The sequence below is a fragment of the Telopea speciosissima genome, chromosome 2 (genome assembly GCF_018873765.1).
Source record: "Telopea speciosissima isolate NSW1024214 ecotype Mountain lineage chromosome 2, Tspe_v1, whole genome shotgun sequence".
NCBI classification, from domain to species: domain Eukaryota; kingdom Viridiplantae; phylum Streptophyta; class Magnoliopsida; order Proteales; family Proteaceae; genus Telopea; species Telopea speciosissima.
In genome coordinates, this window is record NC_057917.1 from 48,669,489 (window position 1) to 48,683,977 (window position 14,489).

The 14,489-nt window shown below is 37.0% G+C and overlaps 1 protein-coding gene across 2 annotated transcripts; it reads left to right on the top strand.

Moving 5' to 3' along the window:
• The first annotated feature begins 6,985 nt into the window (after positions 1–6,985).
• LOC122649958 (axial regulator YABBY 5-like) lies at positions 6,986–13,316 on the top strand. Of its 2 annotated transcripts, none has more exons than XM_043843223.1 (6): positions 6,986–7,124; positions 8,481–8,603; positions 8,705–8,828; positions 10,349–10,397; positions 10,567–10,642; positions 13,026–13,316. In XM_043843223.1, exons 1-6 carry the CDS (start codon positions 7,056–7,058, stop codon positions 13,140–13,142), a joined length of 558 nt encoding a protein of 185 aa, XP_043699158.1. In that variant the 5' UTR covers positions 6,986–7,055; the 3' UTR covers positions 13,143–13,316. The 2 variants fall into 2 exon arrangements, with proteins under 2 accessions (XP_043699158.1, XP_043699159.1); XM_043843224.1 differs by having other exon boundaries at positions 8,711–8,828.
• The last annotated feature ends 1,173 nt before the right edge of the window (positions 13,317–14,489 follow it).

A 14,489-nucleotide genomic window follows, 5' to 3' on the forward strand; every position in this document is an offset into this window, starting at 1 on the left:
TGCTACACATTGCAATTTGGTCTTTGCTTTAAAGTCCTTGGAGCAATCGAGGCAAGAGGGTGACCCGCATAGCTTGATGGAAGTCAGAAGTGCAAACTTCTAACATATTGAGGCTTGAGGACTCTGGCACACCCACACTCTCATTAATACTATTTATCACGGTAGATTGATCCTACGGTTGACCAATTGTTTGAGCGATCCAAAAAAAATCCAAACAATTTTTGGCACACCCGATGGGACACTCTAACTAAGATATTATGGCAAAGAAAGGTGCTTAACAAGAGGGTAAGTGAAGGGCAAGACGAGTTCCCTCGCAAGACTCAGACGTTGAGTCACAACTTGAAGCTCAGGATCGAGCATATGCAGATATACGCCCCGAGAAAGTGCCTACTATGATGCATAGCATATATCAGTTGAAAGCAACATTAGCCACCTCTAACGAAGCCCGGAATAATCAATTGGCCGAGCACAATAGTCAGCTCGCATGTTGTATCTGATTGAGCACAATCACTGACTTGCCTGGCCTAGCAGAAATATTGACTGATTGAAAATATACATCAACTCATCTGTCCAAGCTAAATAACGGCCTGATTAGACCTCGGATGACCTTACTCCTCAAATGCTCTTTCTCGTTGCAGATTTTGCGCTTGGATTGCCTTGATACTTCATCCATCACCTTGGGTTCCTTGTCAGCCTGTTTGTCACTTTGAATGTCTTGTCAACTAGGCTTGGCTTTGACCATCTTTAGTAACAAGAAACCTTCCATTTGATGAGCCACTGTGAGACTCTCTCCAGATCGATTCTCCTCGTTGCTTTGGCGATCAGCAAGTGTGGAAATCATAATGATATAATAACGATGGCTAGACTTGACCTAAATAAGAAAAAAAAAAAGGCAACTTTATGATATGCTATCTATGCAATTGTTTTGTTCATTATGCACATGTAAACTTGTATGTATAGTAGTATGTTCACCTCACTGGGTTTTCAGCTCAACCCTTATATATTAATGTTTTCAAATAAGGAGACAAGTGAGGAAGCTTTTATAGCTCCAGAGTACGAGTGAGAGAGTAGAGATAGGGCTCCAGAGCCTGATGTTATGAGAATTATGGAAACAACTTTCCTTCGAAATGTATTTAACTTCATGGATGATATGAGACTGAACCCTCGCCAAAAGTTTATAGCGAAATCTTATACAAATAATTTACCAAAATACCATATAGCCGAAAAAATATTTCTTGGGATTTTGATTCGCCTTGTTGGTGCTCCGTTTCATATTGGTCTCTTGGAATTGTCCCTGAGTTGACATTAAAGCTTATCCCTGTGTTTTTTTTCCTTGTCTCCTTTCTAATAAATTTGATCTTACTGATAAAAAAAAATAGAATAACATTTACAACTTTGAACCATAGTTGGAAAATCAGGTTTTGACTCCGGCGAATCACCCAAGTCGAGTCAAAATATCATTAAACCTGGGCAAGAGTCATGTAGACTCGACAGGCTTAGAAAATGACTAGACTTGGTCCTGGTCAGTCCGATTTTCCCAATCGGTAATTCTGTCCAAATCAACAAAAAACCACCGAGTTGTGTCATTTATCTCCCTCTTATCGTGTTTACCAAGAAGAAAAAAAAAATCTCCCTCTTATCGTTATCTTGCCAAAATTGAAGATTCTCTTGATATGCCCACACAAAAAACGTTGCTGATTTTAGGGATTGGAATGCCTATAGCATATTTATGGGAGGAGTGGGCTATGAGTCATTTTTTTGTTTTTTTGGTAGAAAGTAGGCTATGAGTCAAAGGGGATTAATTACAAAATAACTAACTACCATGAGAAGTGGATTATGGGTCAAAGAGATTGATTACAAATTAAGTAATTAATTATATTAACTAGGAAGGTGAGGAGTGGCTTCGTTGGTGTGAGACTGAACTTATTGTTTCAAAAACTTTTATTTGGGTCATTATTAATAATTATTGTAATTAAGAAATTTTATTTGGATCATTATTAATACTTATTGTAATTAAGAAATAAAAAATAAAAAAAAACATGACTCGTCCTGACTAGGTTTGACCAGGCCGAGTCACGAGGTTTTTTAAAAGACGAGTCGAGCCAAAAAACCTGATTTTCCAACAATGTTTTGAACACAAGTAACACAAGTGAGGAATCACAAAAAATAATCTTATAAATGTAATGGATCAACATTGAGCCCCAAATCTGCTTGTAGGCCCAAGATGGAGTCCATCTACGCGTATTTATTTTCCACCATATATAATATGGAAGAATGTTCTCTGTGCTGCAGCGCAGACTACGCCCAGGAACATGGGCCTGCCACTTAGGAGGGTGGGTGGTCATTGCGCCCACCCCCATGTGCCTGGGCACAGCCTGCGCTGCAGCATAGAGAACAACGCCCCATATAATATATAGAAGCATGAAAAGTAATTTTGACAACAAGTTTACAAGCCGTATTTCTTGCCCTTGAACTCTTGTTTGATCACCTCCATTCTCTATTCAAGGAAGGTAGGGGTTTGGGAGAAGGCCGCATTTTTTAAGATGCCAGCAATCTCAGCTAGTTCAGTTGGTAAGGGTAGTGTCCTATTGTTGCAACATCCCAGGACCAATTCCACCTTCACCCAAGGGGTATGGGTGGGAGGAAAGTTATATACATTCCTTGAATAGTAATCAAATCGAAGTCTTCCTTATGACAAAAATGTGAACCTATAATGATGCAGAAAAAATGGAAATCACGAGCAAACAATCACACAAGAAGATTTAAGTGGTTCGGCAAGATTGCCTACGACCATAGTGAGATGAGATCTACTTCTCTATCATTAGAGAATAGGGTTACATCCACTCGTCCTTAACCCTCTCTAAGATTTCTTACATAGAAAGAACCATCACTACAAATTTATAGCAAAACCATATACATGTAATTTACCAAAATACCCATATAGCCCTAAAAAAAATTTCTATGGTTTGTGTTTTGCCTTGTTGGTGGGACCTTTGCCTTGGTCTCTTGGGATTTTCCTTGAGTTGGCATTAAAACTTGGCCCCTTTATTTGTAGTTTTTTTTTTTTTTTTTTTTTTTTTTTTTTCTCTTTCTTCTTTTGAATAAATTTGATTCTATCGATGAAAAAAAACGAATAATCTTTTTCACCTTTGAACACAAGTGAGGGATTGTCCTTGAGTTGGCATTAAAGCTTCACCCCTTTGTTTGTAAGTGTTTTTTGTAATAAATTTTATTTTATCGATAAAACAAAAAACAAAAAAAAAAACTTTTTCACCATTGAACACAAGTTTGAAATCACAAAAAAAAAAAAAAAAAAAAAAAAAAAGTCATATAAATGTAGGATCTTTATCCTCTCAATTACACTACCCGTACTTGACTCAAGTACATCTAACAAGGAGACAGAAATGACTATCTTACCCCCTACCCAAACACACTGCCCGAAATGGGGTCCACCTCCCTCTAGTATATGTACTTGACGGTCAAGTACGGATAGTGTAATTGAGAGGATAAAAATTCATAAATGCAATGCCTCAACATTGAGCTCCAAATCTTCTTGTAGGCCCGGAATGGAGTCCATCTACGCATATTTCTTTACCACCATAAATAATATATAGAAGCAAGAAAAAAAAATAACATTTTGACAACAAATTTACAAGCTGACTTGCCTTTGAATTCCTGTTTGATCCACCTCCATTCTCTATCCAACAAAGGTAGGGGAATGTTAAAAGGCTTGCATTTCTGAAGATGTCATCTAACTCAGCTAGCTCAGCTGGTAAGGGTAGTATCCTACTGTTGCCACATCCCAGGATCAATTCCACCTTCACCCGAGGGGTCTGGGTGGGAGGGAAGTTATATACATTCCTTGAACAGTAATCAAATCAAAGCCATCCCCTTTGACAAAAACAAGATATCTACATATGAATTGCATGAATTAAAACATGGTTCCACCTGCTTGTCTTGGGCAAAAGCTCAGCAAAAGGGTGGCATCAAGACCACCACTTTTTTTTTGGGGGGGTGGGGTGGGGAGAAGGGGGGTTGGTACTCGACCACATCATTTTTCTGTGCAGAGGAAGAGACCAACCACAACTAATTCAACCCTGAGAGGTTATGCATGTGATGGCAACCATAGAGATTTCTTACCTTTAATTAATTAAAGGTAAGACACCATAAGGTACGGACCATAGTGCATTATTCATTCTTTTCCACATTCCCCCACTAACATGCAAATGGGTCCCTCTCTCTCTCTCTCTCTCTCCCTCCCTCCCTCCCTCCCTTCCATTGAGGAGATCAAAGCTGTGGAGTACTACTATTGTCATTGAATTCTGTAGTTAGATTGAGAAGCTTTGGTGGTCAAGAAGTGATGCAGATTGCCCAAATCTTTAATGTCAAATTGCTTATAAAGATTAAAAAAGAAAATGATGAAAAAGAAACCAAAGAAGCGTCAAATCACAGCCATGAGGGGTATCCACAAAGGGTAATAAAGTGAAACATTGGAGACCGGCCTGTAGCTCAGACCGATCAGAAAAGAAAAAACCTACAGACAAAGAAGATTATGGAAACACTGGAATGACCCGCGGGGTCTGTTTGAGTCCATTAATTAATGACTATAGAATCAACAAACCTGGGTGTTTAATGTTTTGTTAGTGTGGTTATACTTTCATATTAATGTTTCGTCAAGAAACCTTCAGTTGATTCTTTCATAATGGAATCTGCAAAGGGGAATAGATGAGCAAGGGAGAGCTGGTCTTCTCCGATGGGGGACTCTCTAATGCCTAAGTCAGGTCTCTTTATCAGTAGACAATGCAAGAGAACTTTAAAGAGTAATGAGTTAGATGACTTACCTGACCCGTACATCTCCTATTTGTATGCTAGATTAGGTAGAGATTGTGCCTTATGCAAGATGATGAGTCTTGCGCTCCACGTTGAGCTTATTAGGATAAGAGTCCTATTAGGAGAGTGATAGTTGGAGAGTCCACCATTAGTTGGAGTTTCCAAATCATTGATCAGTGGGAGATCCTGTTGTTTCCTTGTAGGATTGCACTTGTTATGTTGGGACTTGGATATGTATGTTACATTCTATGTAGTGATCATATCCTCACATGACTAGGTTTCTTGATTTAGGTCGATCGGTTGTAGCCTGATGGGTCCGGTTGCTCCACACGGTTATGGCTAGCCACATATCGTGCTAGTATTGGTGAGCCATGGTTTCTAAGGGAGCTATTTCTAATTAAGCTAGCTCCCTTAATTAGAAATACCAAGCAATTGATACTTTAAGAGAACCTTGTGGGTTATGTTTAATTGGCTGAATTCAGTGAAGACATGAAGCTACCAACTGATAAGTATTTAAACTTGGTGGGTTAATATTTAGCCTGAATGAAATCGAATTGGGTTAGTTCTATGGTGGGGAGTTAGGGTTGAGATTGCCCAAAATTACCCAAATCTTTTATTTTCCTGGTGAAAAAAAAAAACAAATAGCTATTACTAATGTGATAGTTAGCTAGTGACGTGGTAGTTCCTTGTTGGGTGTTATTTTTTTACTTTCTAACTCATGGAATTCAGTGATTCTAGCTCTCCTCCATCTCCGCATTGGTGGTGGGTGATAAGTTAATATCATTGGGCCTCCGGGCTTTCAGGGTGGGGCTACTGTGGTTTACATGTGGTACTCATGGAGAAGATCAGAGGTGAGAGACGGTGGAGAGCCAATCAGTGATTACAGCAATGTGAGCAATGTGACCTCTTCTTCTTGCCAAAGGGATGAAGCTAATTACTGTTCAGTCTGTATTGGGTAGAAAAGGAAGTCTTAGTAGATTGGCATTTTAAGGACCACTTCAATCAATTGGGTCATATATATATATTTGGGGCTCATAGCTAGGGACCATGGATAGTTGGTCTGTTTTCCGTTCAGCTCGAAGGTACAACTGTCATATCCTCGTGAAATCATAAATTACATCTATGTCGATGCTCCTACATGCACTGTCATTGCCCCTACACTTGTACAGACGCTATATGATTAAACAATATCTTTTATCCAAAAAAATATATAATGCATGGACATAAGACCAAGAATGTAATTTGCAGACGCATGAATGGATAACTTAAGGAAGATAACAAATGAACTTGGCTTTGATATCATGTCGAAGGGTTCAATCCAAAATCTTAAAAACATAAACTAGAGATAGCTCATCAAGTATATAAAGCCACCAAGGATTTGAATAGACTGATATGGGACTATAGCTCTCTAACTCTTCATCCCCCTCACATATAGACTAGATGAGACGTAGTGGTACACTTGAAAAGATAACGTGAGGGAAAAAACCAAAGAATGAAGGGCTTTGAATAACTTCCCAGACACGTGCTGGTAGAATAATCTAACATCGGTTACTCCCATCGGTTGATATACCTATGAATCCCTACACCCAATAGTTTTTTTTTTTTTTTCTTTTTCTTTTTGAGTTTGATATTTACATCTCTGTCCCCTTATGACTACTCTTTTTTTTTTTTTTTTTTTAAAAAAACCCTCTTTCTCTCATCTGCTAGAGAAAGCCATGAGGATGGGGTAAGACTTGAAAATACCACCCACTCTCTCTCTCTCTCTCTCTCTTTCTCAAACCCCACTATCTGCCAATCAACAAAAAAAAAAAAAAAAAAAAAAAAAAACGGGCTTTATTGCCACCTCACAAAACCACTCTCCTCCAGTGATCCTCTCATCTTCAATTCCGACCCGATCATTCACATCTTCCATCTTTGTTACCATTTACCATGACCGAGTATAGATTATAGGATTTACGATACTCCCAAATTCATAGTCCCCCCTATAAAATCCACTACTTACATCCAAACTTTCTCTCACTCCTTCAGGGGAAAAAAAGCTTTATTTCTACCTTTCTTTCCTGTCTCTCTCTTGTCACTCTTTTTTTTTTTTTTTTATTTTATTTCTTCTCCCCAAGTTTAATTTGGATCTTCAAATTCTTTATAAATATTTTTTCTTTCTTTCTTTTTCTAGACAACTGACTTTGGCCTGACGATCTGCAATTCTCCAAAACAAAAAACAAAAAATGTCACTCGACGTCTCATCTGAACAAGTTTGTTACGTCCACTGCAACTTCTGCAACACTATTTTAGCGGTATACTCTCTCTCTCTCTCTCTCTCTCTCTCTCTCTCTAGCTTTTTTTAAACTATTAAGACTTAAAAGACTCAAATTCGAGGTTAATTAAAACCCTCTTTCTCTGACTTCCATATAGGGCCGGTCCTTATTAATTATATATATGGATCAAAATTGTAACAGTTCTGGCAATTAATGAAATACACATCTTCTGAATTTTTAATTTGTGATACTCTCTATAGAAGAAGCATAGAAACAAGCATCTGTAAAGTCCTCAATATGGTTCCTTTATTTCATGTTAACGTGGTATTATTTTATGTTACTACCTGTTAGTGTTTTATTTTCTTCATTCTTTCCCCAAGTCCCCAAAACCTCTGAGAGGATATAACAAGTTCTAAACCCTATTTTCAATTGATCATGGGTTGTTCTTAGAGTTTCTCAGTCAAGAAAGAATGGAGAGCTTCTCAACTTTCAAGACTTTCCTAACCTCATGTCCCAAGTTCCTCATCTACACATGAATTAATAGGAAGAAAAAGAATAGTTTATACCCCCCAAAGTCTATTTTTGTGGCTGTTTCTCTCTCTCTCTCTCTCTCTCGATACTGTAGTTTTAAGGAAAAATTGGGAAGAAGTAGAGAGAGATATGGAGAAATATTGCTTGAAGCACAAGAAGACTTTTCCTTCTTTTTTACAACCTCTTTTCATCATAACAACCCTCTTTTAACAAAACACTTTGAAAGCTTTCCCTATTTATCTCTTATACTTCTTTTTTTTGAAAGCTAAGCCATCCAGCCAGCACTGTGCTTTCAGACTGCAACAAGATCGATCAGGAGAAGATCTATTCATCCTTTATCATTTCATCTCTCTCTTTCTCTGTTGCCATGTCCACACTCCACAGTCCACACAAGAGCAGCAGTGACTGTGATTATAGCCTTCTGTGGTTTCCGTTCCAGTCACGTCCTTGTCGATCCTCTCTCTCTCTATCTTCTCCCTCCCCACTAGATTTCATTTCTCTCTCTCTCTCTCTCTCTCTCTCTCTCTCTCTTGCTTTTGGTATCTGACAGAAATGAGAAAAGTTAGGTGCGCACCGAAAGGAAAGAGCAATGGCGAAGTGAGTGAGACCTCAGACTATCTATGAGCTTCATCATCACTCAACCAAACAGTTCAATTCACACGATAGTGAGACACCTAATTAGGTTTAACCAAATCCTTGGTGGGTTTATTATAATTTTTTTTATTTTTTATTTTAAATTTTTTGGGTGCAGGGCATTTATAGGTGTTTTAGAATCTTAATTGAAAATATCAGAATTAGGAAGAAGGATTCAATACAGTTTTACTTCTTCTTCTTTTGGTTTTCAATTTTATTATTATTTTACAGGTTAGCGTTCCAAGCAGCAACTTATATTGTAATGTTGTGACGGTGAGATGCGGGTATTGTGGTAATTTGCTGTCTGTGAACATGGGAGCTCTGATGCCCTCAACCCCACTTCAAGATCTCCAGGTTTGATCAGTATGAGACATGCCCCATTTAAAAACCTTTTTTAAAATATATTTTGGACTTTTGGTTTGATGATATATGGATAACTTCTTGGTTGAGAAAAGTTTCAGAATCATGGTGTGAGCTCTGAAGATTCTAGTAAAGAAGTTGGATCTTCTTCCAAAGGTACCAATGTCTCGACACCAGACTCTGCAGACTGCGAACAATCTCGCATGCTCCCTGTACGCCGTAAGCTCTCTCTCTCTCTCTCTCTCTCTCTCTCTCTCTCTCTCTCTCTCTCTCTCTCTCTCTCTCGACACATTATTACAAATCTGATACCCAATTTCTGTCATTGAAGTAACCACTTATTTGTCAATCTTGCACCATTTAATGGTGGAACTTACTACCTCGTTAACTGGTTGCAAACAAATAGAACCATTTGATAGATCCTTAGAAAATTGATGACCAACCTCTAGCTTCAGAGCTGTTAATAGAACTTTAATTATAATAACAGATCGAATGAGCTTTTCCATACCATCAAATTTATCCATCCCAACGGTGATTGGATATTGAGGTAAAATCCCACATCGGCTGTGGGTGCTCCGACTATAAGTATAAAAAGTCATAAGAGGTTTCTCCCATTTTGAATCAATTGGTTTTAAGATGGAAGCTTAATATGGTATCAGAGAGAGTACGTTGGGCCTCTGTCGATGATGGGCGGCCCTGTTCTACCCACGCAGACAGAGCCCCCAAGAAGGCCTACACGTAAGAGGGAAGTATTGAGGTAATCCCACATCGGCTGTGGGTGCTCCGACTACAAGTATAAAAAGTCATATGAGGCCCTCCCACTTTGAACGAATTGGTTTTAAGATAGAAGCTTAATATTGGAATAGCTATGATGTTCGATCTCCCAAAATGGAGCTAGTTAACCCTATCTTGGCAAATGGGACTTGGAGTAGAACAATCAAAGTGATAATTGCATCCCTAGACATTCTTTTACTACATGGAGATGTGTCATGGACACCCTTCCACTGTGGATCAACTTCAGAAGAGACAGGCTCCAGTTGTTGGGAGTGTAGTCCCACATCGGCTACTAACTAGCCTATAGCCCGCTTATATACCTGGGGGGCTAGGAGTCCCTCCACCTACCAGTACATATTGCCACACATGTGGGGGAGTGTTGGGAGTTTAGTCCCACATCGGCTACTAACTAGCTTATAGCCTCCCATTATACACCTGGGAATCCTTCCACCTACGAGTTCGAACTTTTAGGATGAACGTTTTGCACATAGGTGGCTTCCCTATTGTTTTTGTTGGGCTGATCAGGATTCTAGGAATCACCTTTTCTTCCAATGGGAGGTGTAGATGTTGTGTACTTTATATTTTCTGTGTTGTTTACTGTACCTTCTGTTTTGGTTGGAGTTTGCTTTCTTCTTCTTCTTCTGAGGAATAAGATAGTTTCCTTGGGGTTTCCTTGTTGTAATAGGTTTCGTGTAGATTCCATCTTTTCCCTTTTTCTTTCAATAAATTGATATTATCTATATAAAAAAGAAGGGGGGGGGGGAATTAGAAAAGAATGAGAAAAATGGAAACAATTTCTATTCATCAAATTAGGATCATATCACTGCTGAGTTCCCCCATCCATTGATACAATATTTAAACATATCATTTACACCTAACCTTCAAAAAATAAAATTTTTATATGGTGTTTTTTACTTTTAATTACCACCAAAGCTAATCAAACTTCCTTGCCTATCATGAATAAGCAGCACCAGAGAAGAGGCAACGAGTTCCATCAGCATACAACAAATTTATCAAGTGAGTCTAGCTTTGTGTGAATTTTAATCCTTTTTTAATATATTAATATCTAGATTACCTCCTAATTTGCTTGAGTTGCCAGTTAATTAGATATTTTCCACAAATTTTGTTGTTCTTTAAAGTAAGACAGCTAGTGTGCCTTATTATTTTGATTTTTTTTCTTTAACAGGGAAGAGATCCAAAGGATAAAGGCGAATAATCCTGACATCAGCCACAGAGAAGCTTTTAGCACTGCAGCAAAAAATGTGAGTTTTCTTCTTCTTTATCATCGATCTTTTCTTCTTATGGACATAAGGAATTAACTATAGGATTTTCTTAATCATAAATGCCAAAAAAACACGAAGAAACAAAACAGATTCAACCAAAGATGACACAGATTTAACATGGTTTACACATCAATTTGATGTGCTACATCCACGGGCGAAGATGAAGATTACTCACTACGTGATGGAAGAAAAAAAATACAATGGAGATCTCTTAAGAACACTAATAGTCGCAGTAAGAACTCTACCCAGAAAACCCTAACACAAAAATGCCCAAATCACACATCTACTCTTGCTTACACAACAAGACAATAAAACAAGGTAATTAATAATGCTCCAAGGCGGGTCGATCCATCGGTTTCTGTACATAAAGAGCTTCAGCCTCGAGATGTCTCCACCCTGGCCTTTCCCCCGACGTTCTCCTTACACATTCATTAATCAAATAATTAAAGTCTTAACCATTCTTATAAGATGAGATCAATAATTAGAATGAAGAAAACAAGAAAAAAGCAATCACAGAAGAGGATGAGAGTGACTGAAATGGAAGGATATATAGTATGAAGAATAAGTTCAATGAAACCTCAGAGCTCTAATACTGTGATACTTCCCTTGGAAGAAACAGCTAAAAACTCCCCATTGATGCTTGACTGGCTTTGCATAAATGATTAAATACAAAGTTTAATCAAATTAAAGGGTTACGGTTCATGTACACTACTCTCTCTACTTGGAGCATTTCAACCATAATTGGAGAACTAATATAAGCCTCCTCATTCTTGCATCATTTTTCCCTAGATTCTAAGATACTTCATTATGAAGAAAACAAATTTTGTAGAGTGTGACTTTATTGATCAAGCACATGATTTTGATTACACCATTGCAAGTTTTGATTAGTGATTTGTCCCCACTAAAAAAAGATGTAATACCAAGAATCCAAGTTAGGTCAGTATATTCCTTGCTAGTTGCCACTGTCAATTTACAGTTTACAAGGGAAAAGGTTTTCTAATTGGTTCAAATATTTGCCACGTGATAAATCGGATGTAACGTAAATTTTATGGACAGGTAGACCCCAAGGTGCCCTACTGACAAGTTTCAACCAATTAGAGTTTTCCAAGTAGAAAATTTAACTTCGAAAATATAGAGACGATAAGTGGGTCCATACATGCACAAAAAGCTGAAAAACACAAGGATGTGAATTTTAAGTCTAAAGTTTGACAATTGGCTAATCTATAAGGGGCCGTGTTAACGAGCTTTTCCCCAATAAGGATCCTCCCCTTGGATTGTGCATCAAGGCTGGCTTGGCCTTCAGTCTTATTTATCTTCCATTGAGTGGAAGATCTCCCACTGCTAACAAGAGTGTAACCCAGTTGCTGATTTTCTTGCGAAGTTTGCAGCAAAGTTAATAGTGTCATCGGAGTTGGTTTCTTTTCCTTCTTCCATTAAGTAGGAGTTAGCTTTGGATGCATTGTGTAGACCGAGATATCTCGGTTCTATTAGTGTTTGGTAGCTGAGTCTCGCTCCTACTGATGGCGTTGCTATAGGTCAGAGTGACTCTGTTACCTTTATTGTTTTTGAGTATGGTCTTTGTGGCCAGTTTTTCCACTTTTGTCCTTGTATCACATTCTTTTCTTTTCTCTTTTTCTTTAATACAATTGATCCTTCTAGCAAAAAGGTATATGTACAAATTAGTGTTTGAACGGAACTTTCTCATATCTACTGTTTTTTGGCAAACACAAATCTTATTCATTTACCCCTGCAAAGTTCGTAGTTGTATAATTATAAAAATTCGTGAACCATGGAGTGGAAACAGGCCAAACTATCCTATTCAGAAAGACAAGGCCTTTCTCATGTCTACTTATGAGAAAATATTTAGCCTTATTGTCACATGTAGGTGGAGTCATCCCCCCGGAATATGTCATTTAGTTTCTCCTATCTATCAAATAATATTCTCCATATTTATATCACTATCATTCTCATGTCTTGCATTTTCCATATCGTTGTCATATTTTTTCCTTCCATATGGATTTCATGACAAAAAATTACTTCTTAAAGTTAAACTTCATAGTTAGACACAAATTTCTTTGTCATGGTAGAGTCAACATTTGATCAGATCCCAACTATAAGCTATGAAAGAGGGAGTAATTAAGTTATAGATGAAATATAACTTAATTTATATGAGCCTTACTTTCGATATTTAAGTCTAGTTTGATGCAATATTAGGTGTTTCTATTTCTTTGAAATGCTTGTTTTTGCAGTTGATGGATTATGAGTTTTGTGAGCAATTTATTTTTTGACACTGTGACCTTATAATATATGTGCTAATAGGATAAATATATAACAAAGACAGTTAATCATTATTGTTTTGCAGTGGGCTCATTTTCCTCATATTCACTTTGGGCTAACAGTTGATGGAAACAAGCACATAAAAATTGATGAAGCATTTGTCAATGAAGGAGCTAACAAAAAGGCCCAAGGTTTCTATTGATGATAATTATCTTGTAGATAGCTATGCTATTGTTTTACTATATCACTACTAAACTTTGACACTGAGGATCATCAGCCTCTCCTAAATGGTTGGAAATGCTGAACCTAGCTTCCATGATTTCTATTCCTTGCATTATCTTATTTATTGTCTAATACCATTAAGCCATTCGTTTTTTTTTTTAGGTTCCCCCTCAACACCCCCCCCCCTCCTTTTTTTTTCTTTCCTTTCTTCTTTACTCTTGTGATGGTATTGTTGTGAACTTCAAATTTTATTTTTGAGCTAGAACAATATTCTCTTTAAGAAACTATATAAATGATAACTCTACAGGTGTATTTAGAACTTGTAATCTTCTTTTGATTGTCCATTGTCTAATTCCCAAAAATTATTTAAGAATAACGAAAATAAGGTTTTCAAAATAATTTCAAAGCTACTTATCATTTTGTCATTATCAAAATTTGTCAAGATTTACTTCATTGAAAAATAAAGTGTGTTATACTAAAACCTAAAAAGTAAGCTTACAAAATTAGTTGACAACTTAAGTAGTGTCCATAAGAAAATTCCTTTTTTAAAATATCATTAAGGGATTTTCTCATTAACATAAAAATAAAAAAAAAACCCAATTTGTAACTTTACTCTTTTTTGTTTTCCCTTCAAGTATAACACATTTTTTTTTTAATGAGGGTAAATCCTATCATGTATATTCCAAAAGTGTTTCAAACAATTACAACTTTTGATCATCAAATAATGATAAATCACTTACAATTTTTTTTTTAAAAACTTGATTTAAAGAATTTTTAAGAATAAGACAAAGGCGATCAAATGAAGGTTTCAAGTGGGCAATCGAAAGAAGATGTAAAGTTCTAAATACATCCATAGAGGTGTCATTTTGGATAGTCCTACTAAATCCGTAAGCAAAGATATTTTTTTTGTATGTCAAACTGCAAGCCACAATGAAAAGGTTTTCTCTTTTTGTATTTGATTCCAAGCATGGTATCTAAATTCTAAAGGATGTGTAGTCCACTAATCTAAGCCAAAAACCATATCAGAAATTTAGATTTTAGTGAACAGTTTAGACAGTTATTATTTTCCCCAAGTAAATGTAGTGAAACCAATTTTATTGAAAAAAAAAAAAAAAAACGAATTATTCCATCAAGGAGTGGTGTGATGGCTATTTATGTATTGCTTAATGCTTACCTTTAAGGATTGTGGACCTGTGTAAATCCTTTCTTACGAGCCCCTCATGTTATCATAAACGAAAGAAAGTGGAATTAAATTTCTGAACCTTCACTGGTACCACCATTATCTTCTAAGGGTCAATGAGTATTCACTGAACTTTTTCTCTTTACC